Source organism: Tauraco erythrolophus, chromosome W (genome assembly GCF_009769465.1).
Source record: "Tauraco erythrolophus isolate bTauEry1 chromosome W, bTauEry1.pri, whole genome shotgun sequence".
In the NCBI taxonomy this organism is placed as follows: domain Eukaryota; kingdom Metazoa; phylum Chordata; class Aves; order Musophagiformes; family Musophagidae; genus Tauraco; species Tauraco erythrolophus.
In genome coordinates this window covers 11,428,882-11,448,094 of record NC_141497.1, presented here as the reverse complement: position 1 = coordinate 11,448,094, position 19,213 = coordinate 11,428,882, and the positions used below count along the sequence as shown (strand labels likewise).

Sequence of the window (19,213 nt, the reverse complement as noted above, 5' to 3'; positions counted from 1 at the left end):
GTATGTTGTTGCAAAGAATGGGCTGTTGGGATGTCAGACCAAAAAATAATTATTCTTCCTTGGAGAAGGAGTTGGGCATGTGTGCTGAGTTTGTGTGAAGGAGTTCTGGTGGCGGAGAGGGTATTTGCTCCCTGTGACTTCTCTGGTTTCGGAACCCGGTCACACCTGTCTCTGGCCACCAGATCTGACTCCCATCCCCCTCGGGCCGGGGTTGGGCCAATCAGCGCCTCTGCGAATTGCCCTATTTAAGTTGGGACAAAGGAACCGGAAAAGGTGCGTTGCCCGAGAGTGAGGAGAGAAGGGAGGAGGGCACTGCCCCTGCTCCCCACGTCCTGGCCGGGTGGCTGCCCGTGCCAGGCCGGCACCACTCGGCTGAAGATGGCTGCGGTGGCGCCGCTTGGAGAACTCGGAAGCGCCCCGCTTCCGGGGTGTCTGCTGGGCCAAGTTCACCCAGAGAGGACTGAGATCTGAGAGAAACAGCCACACCGACACTGGGTCAGTGAAGATGGGACGGGAGGAGGTGTACTGGAGCTGAGTTTCCCCTGCAACCAGTGGCGAGATGGCAGTGACATCCCTGCAGCTGGGACAGACTCAGTGGAGCAGAGACCCACTCGCAGCCTGTGGAGAAGCCCACGTTAGAGAAGAGATGCTGAGCCTGAGAGAGATCGTGGAGAATGGGACGCACGACAAAGTACAGGCGCATCTAATGTTTGTGGGACGATCCACCTCGGAGCGAGTGGCAACTCCCTAAGAATCTGTGACTATGGTAACAGCCCACGCTGGAGCAATCCGATGGGTAAGGATTGCATCCCGCGGACAGGACTCATGTTGGAGGTCTGTGGACTGCCTCGTGAGTAGGGGATCCACTGGAGCAGGGAAAAGGGTGTAAAGACTCCTCCTCCTTTAAGAAAAGGAGCAGCAGTAACAACATGGGATGAACTGACCTGCACTCCCCCACTCCCTGTCCCCCTGGGACGCTGAGGGAGGAGGTAGAGCCCGGAAGAAAGGAAAGACGGGAAGGGGGGAGGTGTTGTTTTTAAGATATGGCTTTTGTTTCTCTTTATCCTCTCAAGTAACTGTTAATAAATTGAATTGTTTTGTTCCCAAGCCGAGTCCGTTTTGCCCGGGACCATGGTTGGTGGGTGCTCCCTCTGTTCTTGTCTCAACCCTCGGTCCTTTTATTACATTTTTCTCCTCTCCACTTCACTGAGGGGAGGAGTGAGCGAACGGTTGTGTGGTAGCTTAGTCGCCGGCTGGGCTAAACCACGACAGCATGCCATTTTAGCAGAGATGAACTGCTGAGGGAAGGTGTTGTGTGTTAACCCCAGCAGGCAGCTAAACCCCGCATAGCCCCTCGCTTGCTCCCTCTGCAGTGGGATGGGGGAGAGAATTGGAAGGATAAAAGTCAGAAAACTCATTGGTTAAGATAAAAATAGTTTAATAGAGAAAGCAAAAGCCACGAGTGCAAGCAAAGGAAAATAAGGAATTAATTCACTACTTCCCATCAGCAGGTAGGTGTTCAGCCATCTCCCAGAATGCAGGACTCCATCACACGTAACAGTGACTTGGGAAGACAAATACCATCACTCTGAACGTCCCTCCCTTCCTTCTTCTTCCCCCAGCTTTATATGCTGAGCATGTCATATGGTATGGAATATCCCTTTGGTCAGTTGGGGTCAACTGTCCCAGCTGTGTCCCCTCCCAACTTCTTATGCACCCCCAGCCTCCTCGCTGGTGGGGTGATGTGAGAAGCAGAAAAGGCCTTGACGCTGTGTAAGCACTGCTCAGCAATTAAAACATCCCTGTGTTATCAACACTGTTTTGATCATAAATCCAAAACACAGCACTATACGGGCTGCTTTGAAGAAAACTTTCTTCTAGTCAAAACCTGTACAGAAGGAAAGGAATGATTGGTTGTTAGTAAAGGACAAAAGAAAATATTTGGACCTAGAAGGAAGAAGATGCGCATGGAAAAGGATTAAGTTATTCATCTGAGATACTCTAGGGAAAGAGTAGCTGTTCTTGTGTCGTGGGTTAGGCCACTCCAGCAACCAAACCCTACACAGTCGCTCACTCACCCTCCCTCACCCCCAGGGATGAGGGAGATAATTAAAGGAGAAACAGGAAACCCGTGGGTTGAGATAAGAACAATTTAATACAGTTAAGTGCTACACAGTGTAGATGCTCACCACCCCGTCTTATGCGAAGCCTGTCTCGTCCCGAAGCTGCAATCCCGGATGAACACGAGGCCCTGAAATAGAGAGGGGGGAGAGAGAGAGAAATAGTACTCCAAGAGTGGGAATATTGGAAGAGAGAGGGGGGAAAAAGGCAATAGAGCAAAAGCAGTGAAAGAGCAAGAGTGCAAAAAGCCCTTCTTTCCGGCTGTCCCTCACTTTTATACTGGGCATGACGCTGCATGATATGGAATACTAATTGGCCAGTTTGGCCCTCAATCTTAAGTTCCACCACAAATCACAAGGGGAATCGTGTCCCCCTTGTCCCGGCTACGCTCCCCCCTTATCCCGCTGTGCTTCTGCACTCCGGCACACTGAAAAGTCCTTGGAGTCTCACGTCCAACCACAAACATCAACTTGCTATCAACATTCTTCTCAGAGCGAGCCTCTGAGTAAAACCAAAACACGGAGCTCTTCTAGCTGCTAAAAAGAAGAGCTAACTCTGTCCCAGCTAAAACCAGGACATCTTGCTAGAAGTTGCATCCCAGAGGGACTGTCTATCTCTACTGACCTTTATATCTTACTTTTAAAAGAAACCTGAATCTTTTTCTCGTTTTTTTTTTTTTTTCTTCAGTAGATAAAAATAAGTGTGTATGTGTGCTTGTGTGTCCAATGCGGGAAAATCAAATGCAAGTCAGGTGTCTATGCAATATGTTACCCCTCTATTTGTAGACCCCAGGTAAGTGCATGGCCTGATTACTCTTTCTGGGAGGCGGTTTGAATTCACAGTCCAAGAAACCAAACTAATCGGAGACTCATGGGGAAGTAGGTGGGAACATATATTCAGAAGGGACAATAGATTTATTAGGGGAGTGCTTGTTAATGGAAATTATAAGTATAAATTCTTTCTATTCATTTGAGCAAAATAGGCTCAATTATGTCTGCACAGTCCTAGAATAAATTTCCTATTGTCTACTGTACTCTGGATTTGTTCTTGTACAGAAGAGCAGCTGTCGCCTCCAGAATTTATACTCTCCGTAGGTGTTGGATTAATCATGGTACAGAGGCAATGTATTTCAGTGGTATTTATGAATTTGGACCATGTATGTGGTATTAACTGTAGGAATCAGATCTAGATGTAAATGGAGCCCATGACACTGAATTTTTTTCTGCTGTTCATATCAGGAGGGGACTTTGCTCTGTTATTGTTTAACCACATAGTAAAACACTGATGCTAAGAAATAGAATCATAGAATGGTTAGGGTTGGAAGGGATGTTAAAGATCATCTAGTTCCAACCCCCCTGCCATGGGCAGGGACACCTTCCACTAGATCAGATTGCTCAAAGCCTCATCCAACCAGACCTTGTACACTTTCAGGGATGAGGCATCCACAAATTCTTCCCTCCAGCGTGTCGACCACACCACACAGCTTGGTGTTGTCAGCAAACTTGTGGAGGGTGCACTCAATACCACTGTCCATGTCGCCAACAAAGATGTTAAACAGCACTGGCCGCAATACTGACCCCTGAGGAACACCACTTGTCACTGGTCTCCACTTGGACATCGAGCCGTTGACTGCAACTCTTGGAGTGCATCCATCCAGCCAATTCCTTATCCACCGAGTGGTCCATTCATCAAATCCATGTCTCTCCAATGTAGAGAAAAGAATGTCATGCAGGACAGTGTCAAATGCTTTGCACAAGTCCAGGTAGATGACATGAGTTGCTGTTCCTTTATCCACCAATGTTGTAACCCCATCGTAGAAGGCCACCAAATTTGTCAGGCACAATTTGCCCTTATTAGTGAAAACATGTGGACTGTCACCAATCACATCCTTATTTTCCATGTGCCCTAGCATGGTTGCCAGGAGGATCTGCTCCATGATCTTGCCGGGCACAGAGGTGAGAGTGACTGGCCTGTAGTTCCCTGGGTCTTCCTTTTTTCCCTTTTTAAAAATGGGGGCTATGTTTCCCCTTTTCCAGGCAGTGGGAACTTCACCAGATTGCCACGACTTCTCAAATATGATGGATAACAGTTTAGCAACTTCATCTGCCAGTTCCCTCAGGACCTGCAGATGCCTCTCATCAGGTCCCATGGACTTGTTGCACCTTCTGTAGTTCCTTAGATGGTCTCGAACCATCTAAGTGGTTCTTTCTAAGAAGGCCATTCTTCATTCTCCTAGTCCCTGCTTTTGCCTTCTGTGACTTGGGCTGTGCAGCTGGAGCTCTTGCCAGTGAAGACTGAGGCAAAGAAGTCATTGAGTACCTCAGCCTTCTGCATATCCCAGGTAGCCAGGTTTCCCGTTTCCTTCTGGAGAGGGCCCACATTTTCCTTAGTCCTCCTTTTATCACTGACATACCTATAGAAGCTTTTCTTGTTGCCCTTGATGTCCCTGGCCAGATTTAACTCTATCAGGGCTTTAGCTTTCCTAACCTGATCTCTGGCTGCTCAGACAATTTCTCTGTATTCTTCCCAGGCTATCTGTCATTGCTTCCACCCTCTGTAGGCTTCCTTTTTGTGTCCGAGTTGGTCCAGGAGCTCCTTATTCATCCATGCAGGCCTCCTGGTGTTCCTACCTGACTTTCTCTTTGTTGGGAAGCACTGCTCCTGAGCTTGGAGGAGGTGATCCTTGAATATTAGCCAGCTTTCTTGGGCCTCTCTTTCCTCCAGGGCTTCATCCCATCATACTCTACCAAGGAGATCCCTGAAGAGTACAAAGTCTGCTCTCCTGAAATCCCGGGTAGGGAGCTTGCTGAGCGCCCTCCTTGCCTCCCTAAGGATCATTTCATGGTCATTGCAGCCAAGGCTGCCCTTGAGCTACACGTTTTCCATCAGCCTTTCCTTGTTGGTGAGAACAAAGTCCAGCATAGCACCTCTCCGCGTTGATTCCTCTGTCACTTGGAGAATGAAGTTATCATCAATGCATTCCAGGAACATCCTAGATTGCTCATGCCCTGCTGCGTTGTCCCTCCAACAGATATCACGGTGGTTGAAGTTCCCCCTGACGATCAGGGCTCATGAATTTGAGGCTGCTCCTATCTGTCTATAGAGGGCCTCATCTGCTGGGTCTTCCTGGTCAGTTGGCCTGACCCCCACTATCATACCACCTGTCCCTGCCCTCCCTTTAACCCTGTCCCATAAGCTCTTGGTCAGCTCCTCATCCATCCCCAGGCAGAGCTCCATGCACTCCATTCGGTCTTTGACATAGAGGGTGACACCTCCTCTTCTCCCCTGCCTCTCCTTCCTAAAGATCCTAAATATGAATTTTTTTTTTTGCTTCTAGATGGAAGGCATTTATAAAAAAAAGGTGTAAAGAAGCATTTTACAGGTAACTACATGCCAGTCACTCTCACCTCTATGCCTGGCAAAATCATGGAGCAGATTCTCCTGGCAACTATGCTAAGGCACATGTTAAAAAAAGAGAGGTGATTGTTGACAGTCCACATAGCTTCAATAAGGGCAAATTGTGCCTGGCAAATTTGGTGGCCTTCTACGATGGGGTTACGGCACTGGTGAATAAGGGAAGAGCAATTGACAACATCTACCTGGACTTGTCCAAAACATTTTACACAATTGGATTGACCCTGAGAGACATGGATTTGACAGTGTCCTGGTTTCACCTGGGTCAGAGTTAGTTCTTTTTAGCAGCTAAAAGAGCTCTGTGTTTTGGTTTTAGTCCGAGAATTGCTCTGAGAAGAATGCTGACAGCGCACTGATGTTTATAGTTGGCACTGAGGTCTCAAGGACTTTTCAGCTTGCCATGTTTTTACCAGTGCAGGAGCACACCAGGCTGATGGGGAGCAGAGCCAGGACAAAGGGTCCATGACTCTCCTTATGATTTGTACTTAGACTTAGGACTGAGGGCCAAACTGGCCAATGAAGTATTCCATATCATGCTGATACCCGAAAAGTCGGTGCAATTGAAATCGAACTTTCCAAGACTCATTTTGGAGTTTTAGAAAGCAACATTCTTTATTACGGCGCCAGGTGCACAGGGAATATCTCCTCCTATCATGCACACCTGGCTTCTGGACAGAAACTTAGTTATACACTACAATCATGCGTATTCATAACATATTTACATATTCTTAAACAATTGGTTAATTTTCTCTCGATTTACATGTAAATTACTTCACATGCTCAGTCCTCTTCCTCTGCCCCTTTCTTTTGGGTCTGGGGTATGTTTAGGGTAGGTGGTCTGTGAGTCGGTGGTTGTGATCTCCCCCTGCCAAAATTACCTTTTCCCCCAAGTCACTGCATGTTCACAGTTCAGAAAAACATAAGAACAAAGTTTATGCAGTTTCTGGGATGTTCCCTCCAAGGGCAGACAGTTCTTGATAAAGAGTCTCCCTTTTAATCACTCCTGACAGCTTCAAGGATGGTCATCTTGTTAGTTTCTTTAAGTATGTATAAATCACCTACTGCCTACTAAACCCTTCATGAAACTTTAACCCCTTTATTGTTGGGTAACAATGCAGCATCATGCCCAGTATAAAAATGAGGGTTAGCCAGAAAGAAGGGCCTTTGCTCTTCAAGGGCTTTTACTCTCGAACTCTTGCAGTGCTATCTCTCTCTCTCTCTCTTTTCGGGCCTCTCGCTTGTCCGGGATTGTGGTGTCAGGACTTATCTGTTTTGGGATCATTAGTCTGGGGACTGGACAGGCCTTGGTCAAGGGGTGGTGAGCAATTTCACTGTGCATCACTTATTTGTATATATTATTATAATTATAAACATGTATATATTCATATATTATTATTAGTAGTATTAAATTGTTCTTTATCAACCCACGGGTCTCTTTCCCTTTTCCCCTTTAATTCTCTTCCTCATCCCCGAGGGGTGGGGGAGGGTGAGCGAGCAGCTGTGTGGCATTTAGTTGCCGGAGCGGCCTAAACCATGACAGTCCTTTGTGGCACCCAACATGGGGCCCGAAGGGTTTTGATAACAGCAGATTTGACCGGAATGTGTTAAAACAAATTTGCTGTAATTGTTCATTACATTTTCTTGGATGTTGTTGGCCGGAATATTGTTTTACGTGCTCTCACAGTTGTTTTCAGAGCTGTATAATTTAGCACCTTATCTACCGCGTATGCTGTTTGACTGTATTTTTTCGTGGTTTACTATCTCTGGGTGTTGGACTGGGATGAAAGGCATTTTTGCGCTAATTAAGAGTATTGCTGTGCTGTGTGGTGCTGATAAAATCATGGGTGTTGGGACCAGTTCTGGACCTATAATCAGTGTTGTAGAGGAGGGTGGTGATGTGGACTTCATTTATTAATTTTAAATGCCACCTGGCTGATGTCGTTGCCAATTACAGCAGTAGCTTTTTTCCTTTGTAGAGTCGATACATGAGGGGGACGTCTCCCTTCATTTTCCCCTCCCCTTCCAGACCATTTACAAAAGCTTATGCAAATTTTGGGAATATAGAATATCATTGGAATACTCTACGCAATATAATCATAGAATCATAGAATCATAGAATCATAGAATGGTTAGGGCTGGAAGGGACCTTCGAAGGTCATCTAGTCCAACCCCCCTGCAAGGAACAGGGATATCTCCAACTAGATCAGGTTGCTCAGGGCCTCATCCAACCTGGCCTTGAACGTCTCCAGGGATGGAGCATCCACCACCTCTCTGGGCAACCTGTTCCAGTGTTCTACAACTCTCATGGTAAAAAATTTTTTTCTAATATCCAACCTGAATCTACCTCCCTCTATTTTAAAACCATTACCCCTTGTCCTATCACAACTGGTCCTCCTGAACAGCCTCTCCCCATCTTTCCTGTAGGCCCCCTTGAGGTACTGGAAGACCGCTATAAGGTCACCCCGGAGCCTCCTCTTCTCCAGGCTGAACAGCCCCAACTCTTTCAGCCTGTCCTCATAGGAAAGGTGCTCCAGCCCTCTTATCATCTTCGTGGCCCTCCTCTGGACCCTCTCCAACTGGTCCATGTCCTTCTTATGTTGGGGACTCCAGAACTGGACGCAGTACTCCAGGTGAGGTCTCACGAGGGCAGAGTAGAGGGGAAGAATCACCTCTCTCGACCTGCTGGCCACACTCCTCTTGATGCAGCCCAGGACGCAGTTGGCCTTCTGGGCCACAAGAGCACATTGCCGGCTCATATTGAGCTTCTCATCCACCAGTACTCCCAAGTCCTTCTCCTCAGGGCTGCTCTCGATCCATTCTCCGCCCAGTCTGTATTTGTGCCTGGGATTGCCACGACCCAGATGTAGGACCTTGCATTTGGCCTGGTTGAACTTCATGAGGTTGGTACGGGCCCACCTCTCCAGCCTGTCGAGGTCCCTCTGGATGGCATCCCTCCCTTCCAGCGTGTCGACAGCACCACACAGCTTGGTGTCATCAGCGAACTTGCTGAGGGTGCACTCCATGCCACTGTCCACGTCACCGACAAAGATGTTGAAGAGGGCCGCGCCCAACACGGACCCCTGAGGGACGCCACTCGTGACCGGTCTCCACTTGGACATTGAGCCGTTGACCACTACTCTCTGAGTGCGGCCATTGAGCCAATTCCTTATCCACCGAGTGGTCCATCCATCAAACCCATGCCTCTCTAGTTTAGAGAGAAGAATGTCGTGCGGGACAGTGTCAAAAGCTTTGCACAAGTCCAGGTAGATGATATCCGTTGGTCGACCCTTGTCCACCGATGCTGTCACCCCATCATAAAAGGCCACCAAGTTGGTCAGGCACGATCTGCCTTTGGTGAAGCCATGTTGGCTGTCACCCACCACCTCCTTGCTCTCCATGTGCCTTAGCATGGTTCCCAGGAGAATCTGCTCCATGACCTTGCCAGGCACAGAGGTGAGGCTGACCGGCCTGTAGTTGCCCGGGTCCTCCTTGTTTCCCTTTTTAAAAATGGGGGTTATGTTCCCTCTCTTCCAGTCATCGGGGACCTCGCCAGACCGCCACGACTTCTCAAATACAATAGCCAGTGGCTTGGCAACTTCATCCGCCAGTTCCTTCAGGACCCGCGGATGGATCTCATCAGGTCCCATGGACTTGTGCACCTTCAAGTTCCTCAGATATTCCCGAACCTGCTCTTCAAGTACAGTGGGCGGTGGTTCATCCTCACAGTCCCTGCTAGTTCTTTCCACAGCTTGGGCAGTAAGACAAGAGGCTTTATCAGTGAAAACTGAGGCGAAAAAGTCATTGAGTACCTCAGCCTTCTCTATGTCCCGGGTAATCAGAGCACCAGTATCCTTCCGGAGGGGGCCTACGTTCTCCTTGGACTTCCTTTTGTCCCCTACATACCTATAGAAGCTTTTCTTATTGCTTTTTATATCCCTTGCTAAATTTAATTCCTTCAGGGCTTTAGCCTTCCTCACTTGATCCCTGGTCACTCGTACAGCTTCTCTGTATTCCTCCCAGGCTATCTGTCTCCGCTTCCACCCTCTATAGGCTAACCTCTTCATTTTCGGTTGGTCCAGGAGCTCCTTGCTCATCCACGCGGGCTTCCTGGTCTTTTTGCCCAACTTGTTCTTCATCGGGATGCACCTCTGCTGAGCTTGGAGGAGGTGCTCCTTGAATGTGGACCAACTTTCCTGGGCCCCTTGTCCCTCCAGGGCCGCCTCCCACGGCACTTTGCCCATCAGGTCCTTGAAGAGGCCGAAGTCCGCCTTCCTGAAGTCTAGGGCACAGAGCTTGCTGTATAGTTTCCTTGCTGCCCCATGGATCTTGAACTCCACCGTGTCGTGGTCACTGCAGCCAAGGCTATCCTTAAGTGTCACATCGCCCACCAGTCCCTCTCTGTTGGTGAGCACAAGGTCAAGCATGGCACCCCTCCTTGTCGGCTCCTCTATCACCTGCAGGAGGAAGTTGTCATCCACGCATTCCAGGAACCTCCTGGACTGCCTGTGCCCTGCCGTATTGTCTCTCCAACAGATGTCAGGGTGGTTGAAGTCCCCCATGAGGACCAGGGCTTGTGACCGCGAGGCTGCTTCTATCTGGCTATAAAGCGCCTCATCTGCTCTGTCCTCCTGGCCAGGTGGCCTGTAACAGACCCCTACTGTAACATCCCCTATCCGTCCCCGTCCTCTAATCTTGACCCATAAGCTCTCTGTCAGCTCCTCCTCCAACCCCAGGCGAAGCTCCACGCACTCCAGCCGGTTGCTGACGTAGAGAGCGACACCCCCTCCTCGTCTCCCCTTCCTGTCCTTTCTAAAAAGCTTATACCCCTCCATGTTGACACTCCAGTCATAGGAGTCGTCCCACCACGTCTCTGTGATGCCAATAAGGTCGTAGCCCTGCTCATGTGCACGCATCTCCAGCTCATCCTGTTTATTTCCCGTGCTGCGTGCGTTGGTGTACATACACTTCAGCTGGGCCTCCGACAAAGCCGACTCGCTGGCTGGAGCGACAGGGGTTCTCTTGGACGGCAGTGTAAGATCATTCGAACATACCTGCGATCCTTCCTCAGCTTCTGGACCCTCGGTGCTGGCACTGGTGCCATGCTGACAGCGGTATAAATCTGACTTCTTGGCTGGAGTGGCTGAAATTCCCTTCTTCTGTTCTACAGGTACTTCCAGCATCTCTTTACCATTCTTGATATTCCTCCCCTCCCCCTTCAAATCTAGTTTAAAGCCCTGCCAATGAGCCCTGCTAGCTTTTGAGCTAAGACCCTGGTTCCCCTCTGAGAAAGGCAGGTCCCATCCGGTGCCAGGTCTGTTGCAATCCTGTTGCAAGGTCTCATGAATGTATGTGTAATTATATATATGTTTAGGTTTAATCAACCATTTAGAAATTTCTACCAATTCATTACTTGTGATATTTTGCTTGCTATCTCAACCCCTGTGCCAAGCACTGTAGCTACTCAAACCCTGGCTTCTGGTGCTCGGCGCAAAAGCAAATGTTGTGCTCAAGCCCCTGCAACAAGCACTGCATCTACTCAGACTACAACGTTATCAGTTGCTCCCTTAAGGAAGAGGAAATGCGTGCGAAAATCAGTATGTAAAGGAGAGGATGATGATGAAAAGGAACTAGGGCCACCGTGACAACTGGAAGAAGAGGAACCAGAGTTATCACGATGATTAGGAGAAGAACAACCAAGGCCATCACGACGATTGGAAGAAGAGAAAGCACAACCATCACGAGAACGAGAGAGAGAGAGAACGTTCCGTTTCTCCCCAAGGAAGAACTCAGTGGAGGAGTGATGAAGATCTCATAGATGAAACGATAACCACCCGATCTCTAAACATGAATGAGCTGCGAGACATTTGAAAAGATTATCGCCATCATCAAGGTGAGCCCATTGTCACATGGTTGCTCAGATGCTGGGACATGGGGGCCAGTAGTCTGGAGTTAGACGGTAGAGAAGCCAGGCAGCTAGGAGCCCTCTCTATGGATGGAGGCATTGATAAAGCGATTGGAAAAGAGACACAAGTCCGCAGCCTCTGGAGACGGCTCCTGGCAGGTGTAAAGGAAAGGTATCCCTTCAAGGAAGAGATTTCATGTAATCCAGGCAAGTGGGTCAACATAGACAGAGGTATCCAGTACCTGAGGGAACTAGCCGTGCAAGAGGTGATTTATTATGACTCGAGAAATGTGCGGTTATCCGAAGATCCAGATGACGTCTGGTGCATACGACCCATATGACGGAAGATTCTACGGAGCGCACCACCATCATATTCTACCTCACTGACAGTAATGGATCTCAGAGGAGATGCACCACCCATGGGTGATGTGGTCACTCGACTCCGACAATGTGAAGAGAATACTTCTGTACAGGCCTGCATCTTGGCTGTGGAGAATCTGTCTGAGGAGTTCCAACAACTTAAAGAAAAAATGTCCTACTCCCCACCTGTACATTCCAGAATTTCAGCTGTTAGAACCAGGTGTTACCCTCCTCGAGAGAGATGAAATACACCATGGGGTGAGTTGTGGTTTTACCTACGTGACCATGGAGAAGACATGAGAAGGCAGGATGGAAAACCTACCTCAGCCGTAGAAGCAAGGGTATGCCAGTTGCAAGGAAAAACCACCAGAAATAGGAATTTTTCCAATTCCTTCAGGAAATCTGTTGCTCCAGTCTACAGTGAGCGGTTTCCTAGACAGAGTGGGAGGACTAATTCTTCTCACAGTCCTTTCCTTGATCCTAATCCTGTTGATACTTCTGCACAAGGAGTGAATTATGGATATGATAACAGGTATTAGAGGGGCCCTGCCTCCAGTCAGGTGGAGGAAAGCACCAATCGAGTTCACTGGACTGTGTGGATTTGTTGGGCTCATGATGCCTCGGACCATCAAGGAAGGGATGCCACATACAAATGGGCTCGTGATCGAGCGATGCACCTATGGACACTATTGCAGAGGTTATCCATGAATGTGAAACATGCGCTGCAACCAAGGAAGCCAAGAGGTTAAAACCTCTTTGGTACAGAGGATGTTGGTTAAAATATAAATATGAGGAGGCCTGGCAGATTGATTATATCACGCTTCCACAAACCCACCATGGCAAGTGCTACGTGCTCACAATGGTGGAAGCAACAACTGGATGGCTAGAAACCTATGCCGTGCCCCATGGTGCTGCCCAAAACACTATTTTGGGCCTTGAAAAGCAAGTCTTGTGGCGGCATGGCACCCTAGAAAGAATTGAGTCAGACAAAGGGACTCATTTCCGTAACAATCTTATAGACACTTGGGCCAAAGAGCATGGCATCCAGTGGGTATATCACATCCCCTATCATGCACCGGCTTCTGGGAAGATCGAACGATATAATGGACTGCTAAAAACCACACTGAAAGCAATGGGTGGTGGAACTTTCAAACATTGGGATATGCATTTAGCAAAAGCCACCTGGTTAGTCAACACTACAGGATCTGCCAATCGAGCTAGTTTTGCCCAATCAGAACTTCTACGTACTGTAGAAGGGGATAAAGTCCCTGTAGTGCACATGAGGAATATGCTGGGGAAGACAGTCTGGGTTATTCCTGCCTCGGGTAAAGGTAAACTCATTCGTGGGATTGCTTTTGCCCAAGGACCTGGGTGCACTTGGTGGGTGATGCAGAAGGACGGGGAAGTCCGATGTGTACCTCAAGGGGATTTGATGTTGGGGGAAAATAGATGATAAAATGTATTGAATTGTGTGATATTAATTGCTGAATAACCCTGTCACTGCTTACCATCATTGCTATGGTTGTCATATTATACTAACGACACTAAAGGGTCATCCAGGTTAATGAAGAATGAACTTCGACAGAACCAGAACTGATTCCAGACACCTAGCAACTTCCTTGAGATCGACATCTTCAACACGCAGACTGTGGACTTGGAACTGTTGCCGGATACACCAACGAGGAGCTCTGGATGTCACATGCAACAGAGACTACATGTCATTCGTTCTACCGACTGAGCGAATTCCACATCATCTTTCCTGCCCTGAGAGACTGCCATGACAGATGGAACTCAGAGTTATGGACTAAATGAACTCAAACAACAAACATTTCTGAGATGACGCATAGACTAAGGGAACGGTAGCTATGCATATATGTGAGATTTGAGCATGATGTGCATGGTATGGAATAAGGGGTGGATACTGTCCTGGTTTCAGCTGAGACAGAGTTAGTTCTTCTTTTTAGCAGCTGGAAGAGCTCTGTGTTTTGGTTTTAGTCCGAGACTTGTTATGAGGAGAATGCTGATAGTGCACTGATGTTTATAGTTGGCACTGAGGCCTCAAGGACATTTCAGCTGCTGTGTTCTTGCCAGTGTGCAGGAGCAAAACAGGCTGAGGGAGAGCAGAGCCAGGACAAAGGGTCCATGACTCTCCTTATGATTTCTACTTAGACTTAGGATTGAGGGCCAAAGTGGCCAATGAAATATTCCATATCATGCAGCATCATGCCCAGTATAAAAATGAGGGTTAGCCAGAAAGAAGGGCCTTTGAACTTCAAGGGCTCTCACTCTCGGACTCTCGGAATGCTCTCTCTCTTTCTCGCTCTCTTTTCGGGCCTCTTGATCATTTGGGATTGTGGTGTCGGGACTTATCGGTTTTGGGATTGTTAGTCCAGGATGGGACAGGCCTTGGTCAAGGGATAGTGAGCAATTTCACTGTGCATCACTTGTTTATATATATATATATATATATATATATCATTATAAACATGTACTAGGAGAATGAATAACCGCCCACTGTCCCACTGTAGGAGAAGATCAGGTTCGAGACCATCTAAAGATCCTGAAGGTGCACAAGTCTGTGGAACCTGATGACATGCATCCATGGGTCCTGAGGGAACTGGCGGATGAAGTTGCTAAGCCACTACCAATTATATTTGAGAAGTCATGGCAGTCTGGTGAAGTTCCCACTGACTGGAAAAGGAGAAATATAGCCCCCATCTTTAAAAAAGGGAAAAAGGAAGACCCAGGGAACTACAAGCCAGTCAGTCTCACCTCTGTGCCCTGCAAGATCATGGAGCAGATCCTCCTGGTGACTATGCTAAGGCACATAGAAAATAAGGAGGTAATTGGTGACAGCCAACGTGGCTTCACTAAGGGCAAATCGGGCCTGACAAATTTGGTGACCTTCTATGATGAGGTTACAGCATTGATGGATAAGGGAAGAGTAACTGACATCGTCTACCTGGACTTGTCTGAAGCATTTGATACTGTCCCACATGACATCCTTGTCTCTAAACTGGAGAGACATGGGTTTAACGAATGGACCACTGGGTGGATAAGGAATTGGCTGGATGGTCGCACTCAAAGAGTTGTGGTCAACGGTTCAATGTCCACGTGGAGGCCAGTGATGAATGGTGTTCCTCAGGGGTAGTAATGGAGCCAGTGCTATTTAACATCTTTGTTGGCGACATGGAGAGTGAGATCGAGTGCACCCTCAGCAAGTTTGCAGATGACACCAAGTTGTGTGGTGTTGTGGACACGCTGGAGGGAAGGGATGCCATCCAGAGGGACCTTGACAGGCTGGAGAGATGGACCTGTGAGAACCTCATGAAGTTCAACAAGGCCAAGTGCAAGGTCCTGCATGTGGGTCAGGGCAATCCCAAGCACAAGTACAGGCTGGGCGGAGAATGGATTGAGAGCAGCCTGGAGGAGAAGAACTTGGGGGTGCTGGTTGATGAGAAGGTCAACGTGAGCCGGCAATGTGCGCTTGCAGCCGAGAAAGCCAACCGTGTCCTGGGCTACATCAAAAGAAGCATGGCCAGCAGGTTGAGGGAGGTGATTCTGCCCCTCTACTCTGCTCTCGTGAGACCCCACCTAGAATACTGTGTTCAGCTCTGGAGTCCTCAACACAAGAAGGACATGGAGCTGCTGGACCGGGTCCAGAGGAGGGCCACGAAGATGATCAGAGGACTGGAGCACCTTTTCTATGAAGACAGGCTGAGAGAGTTGGGATTGTTCAGCCTGGAGAAGAGAAGGCTCCGGGGTGATCTTATAACAATCTTCCAGTACCTAAAGGGGGCCTGCAAGAAAGCTGGAGAGGGACTTTTTACAAGGGCGTGTAGTAATAGGACAAGGGGCAATGGATTTAAACTGAAAGAGGGTAGGTTTAGATTAGATATAAAGAAGAAATTCTTCCCTCAGAGGGTGGTGAGGCACTGGAACAGGTTGCTCAGAGAAGTTGTGGCTGCCCCATCCCTGGAAATGTTCAAGGTCAGGTTGGATGACACTTTAAGCAACCTGGTGTAGTGGAAAGTGTCCCTGCCCATGGCAGGGGGGTTGGAACTAGGTGATCTTTGCGGTCCCTTCCAACCCTAATCATTCTATGATTCTATGAGTGTATGATTCCATCTAGAACTTTATTGAAGGGCAACCAATGGGTAACATGTAGCAAAAATACCTTTGCAAAATTTAACATATGGAGAAGAAAGGTGAGCACTTGAGCTGTTCTGAGTTTATAGGTTGATCTCTAATGGAGTAAATTTGAGAGCGAAGAAATCATGTGAGCAGATATAAGAAATTAAATGAACCAAAATCCCTTTTCTTTTATTCTGTAATTTGGGAGGAGTCAGAAAGACATTCTGTTGATTTCTTTCTCAAGATAATTCCTGCTAAGAAATTAATGCTCTGAGTATATGCTGTCTCATTTCCAGTGAAAAGAATAAAGCAAGATGGTCCGTGCAATTATTTTTAAAGGCTTATATGGTGATCTTAATTTATTAGAAAATGTTTCATCTTTTGTTAAAGCTCGCTCTTTTTGCATGGGGATTGGCTTTCAGAAATGCTGTCCCTTCAGCTGCCAGTGACTTTTGATGTAAAGCTAGGTGCTTGACACTTCTGCAAATTAGGTCCTATATATATAAAATTTGTATAAAATATGAGGATCAGATGAATCCTATTTGTAGATCCTATTTGTATAAAATATGAGGATCAGATGAAACACCTGTGCAGTTAAGATACCATCCTTTCAGTGATATCCTCTTATTCGTGAGACTTGATGTTGAGTGAGTGACAATTTCTTATGAGTATCAGATCAGTTGCCAAGTATACAAAGTCTCCATTTCCTAAGATTTGCACCACTGATTTGAAAATTACATATTGACATAAGTGTTCTCTTTTGGTTTTGCTTTCAAGCTATTTCCACACTAAACTCTCAGTGTTGGTTTTGATGTAAAACCCCCACAATCTCTTCAATTGTTCAAATACAAAGAGCGATAAAACATCTCTGCAAATAGATATAAAAGACTTAAGATGGAGGATGGGGCTTTTCAGCTGCAATGTGTGTTGTGTCTTTTCAGGATGGTTCTGTAGCTTCTTGAAATCCTAGTCACTTCAGGGAACCCCAGTTCACTTTTAGGTATTAATACAAAACCTTGGATATTCATGTAGTTGTATAAGTGGGAAGCACTCCATTATTTTCAAAGTCCCATTTCCTCCCCCCCTCCTCATTTCCATTTTGTAGTGAATTGACCTTTTCTCATAGTGGTGGTTATAGAATTTTCACACCTTACATTTTTAGGATAGGGAGGACAATTTCAGAAATACCTACTTTTTTAAAGGAAAATCTTTTGCTGCTTTGGGATATTTCTTCCTCCCTGAAGGGCAACAGGGAAGATCAGAGTATAATCATAAAGGTCCCTTCTTGCCCTGATGCTCATGAACGTGCAGATAATTTTGTTCTCTCCCAGAGCCCGTGATGTATCCTGACAGTGGAACTCCAGAGAAGCGCTTTCCATGCGAGTTCTGTGGCCGATCATTTACAGAGGGCTCTGAGTGGGAACGACATGTGCTGAGGCATGGCATGTAAGTTGATTTGCAGACTCCTTTGCATAACAGCCAAATGTAATGGTTGATCTTTGTGCATCTCCCCACCCATTCCTCCCTTCCCCCAAAAAAACTTGTAATGAAAGCAAACACAGGGATATGACAGATTATTCTAACAAAGGAAGAATTCTAACACAAACATTGTTGGATGCAATTATCAGATGTATTTACTCAACTAGATTCTTCTGTCTGTCCTGTTTGATCCAGGAACCCAGAAATCCAAGGTAACTGTTGTTTTTAAACCTGTACCTGAATATCTCCAGATGTCCAAACACTCTTCCAGTTTCAAGTTTAGATCAGATTTCAATCTGAAAGAAACTTTTATCTACAGATGACTAAGGGTTTCCAGAATACAGAACGTTCCAGAAATTCTTCTCCTTTAACAAATTCTCTCTGTTTGGGAGTTAAAATGTAATGTTATCAAATCCAAATGTAGCACATAAATGTTCTTTACTATGATCCTAAAGCTTAAACTTAATTTCAAGGTGAATACCAGTTTGTTGATTCAAAATTAACATTACTTGAGTCTGTTGTTGATGTTTGCTTTCCAGTAGAGCAGCATGGAAATGGCAGCAAATAATATGGAATCTGGGTTTCTTTTGGCTTTTTCTCTTCCTTATTATTTCTCTTTATCATGCTTGCAACTAAACTTGGAGTTCCAGTGCAAAGAATTATGTACAGAGAAGTGTTAAGAGCTTCAAGTGAAGGAAAATCTCAATAAGTGTGCTCTCTCCTCAAAAAAGCACATGGTGAAGTTAATAGCAAAGTTATTTTCCTTTCATGCTTATGAATATCAGTCCATGCTGTGAAATAATAGACATCTCTGGAACATTTATTTTCCTTCTCTTGACAAAGATCTGTTCAATAGAACAGATGTCTTTGCTGGCTAGAGTTTCTTCAAAGAGATCTCAGCCAGGTTTACTGGCATGCAGAAGACATTTGAATGTAATATTGTAGTTAGACTGTGGAGGGATAAAGGGTAAGAGAAAGCATTATTTCTTGTCTGTTTAAATAAAAGTACTTGAAATGTTGCAAGCTTTAATAAGATCTATCAGTTTGTTAACTGTTTGGGAGAAGTACTCTCCCTATTTCCTTGTATCCAAAGCATGTTTGGATTGTAAAGGTTTCCTTTTTCTGCTGCTTGGATTTTCAGGGCTCTGAATGAAAGTAAGCAAGGGAACAGAGAGGACAGCAAACTGAAGGAGAACACAGAAAAGACTATTATTACACTGACAGTAGAAGAAAAGGAAAGCACTGAGAAAATGGTGTTGGACTTGTCCGACAACAGTGAAACTACAGTCAGTGTTGTAGCTGCTGACAAACCTCTCCAAGAGACCTCAGAGGCCAAAACCGAATAAAAATTTGGTGTGATTTTAATCAACTTACTTGAACAGTGATGAATGGGAAGGGATGGGCAGGTGGGGTGAGCAGGAGGAAGAAACAAAGCTGCATTTAAGAATGAATGATCTATTTTCAAAGCACTGGTACCTATGTGAGTGTGTGTATATTACAGTTATTTAAATAATGGTTCCATTATCACTGCATCTTTTTTTCTGGATTTTGACAATGTGAAGTTACATTCATATTGGACTAATGGAACAACTCTCTGTGTCTCTACCATTACACAACGTGCTTTGCAGTGGAGACTTGCATTGTTTGCAAACAGAAGCATAAATGAGCATGGTTGGAGGTTGATGTAACCTTTCAAGACAAAAATTTTGGTGCATTTTTCTAATTTCAATACATTATGATTTTTCCAGACTGAATGCAACTGCTTTAGAAAAGAAAACAAAAACAAGACAGAAACTGCTTTGC

At 46.4% G+C, this 19,213-nt stretch overlaps 1 protein-coding gene across 3 annotated transcripts in view; it reads left to right on the top strand.

Annotated features, from left to right (window-relative positions):
• The window catches only part of LOC147526212 (zinc finger protein 462-like), a 98,257-nt gene extending 79,501 nt beyond the window's left edge, over window positions 1-18,756 (top strand). For all 3 annotated transcript variants that reach the window (XM_086630219.1, XM_086630218.1, XM_086630217.1), the window contains exons 11-12: window positions 17,263-17,377; window positions 18,552-18,756. In XM_086630219.1, coding sequence (XP_086486345.1) covers window positions 17,263-17,377; window positions 18,552-18,756 — 320 coding nt within the window. The remainder of the gene's footprint in view (window positions 1-17,262; window positions 17,378-18,551) is intronic.
• Window positions 18,757-19,213: the final 457 nt, after the last annotated feature.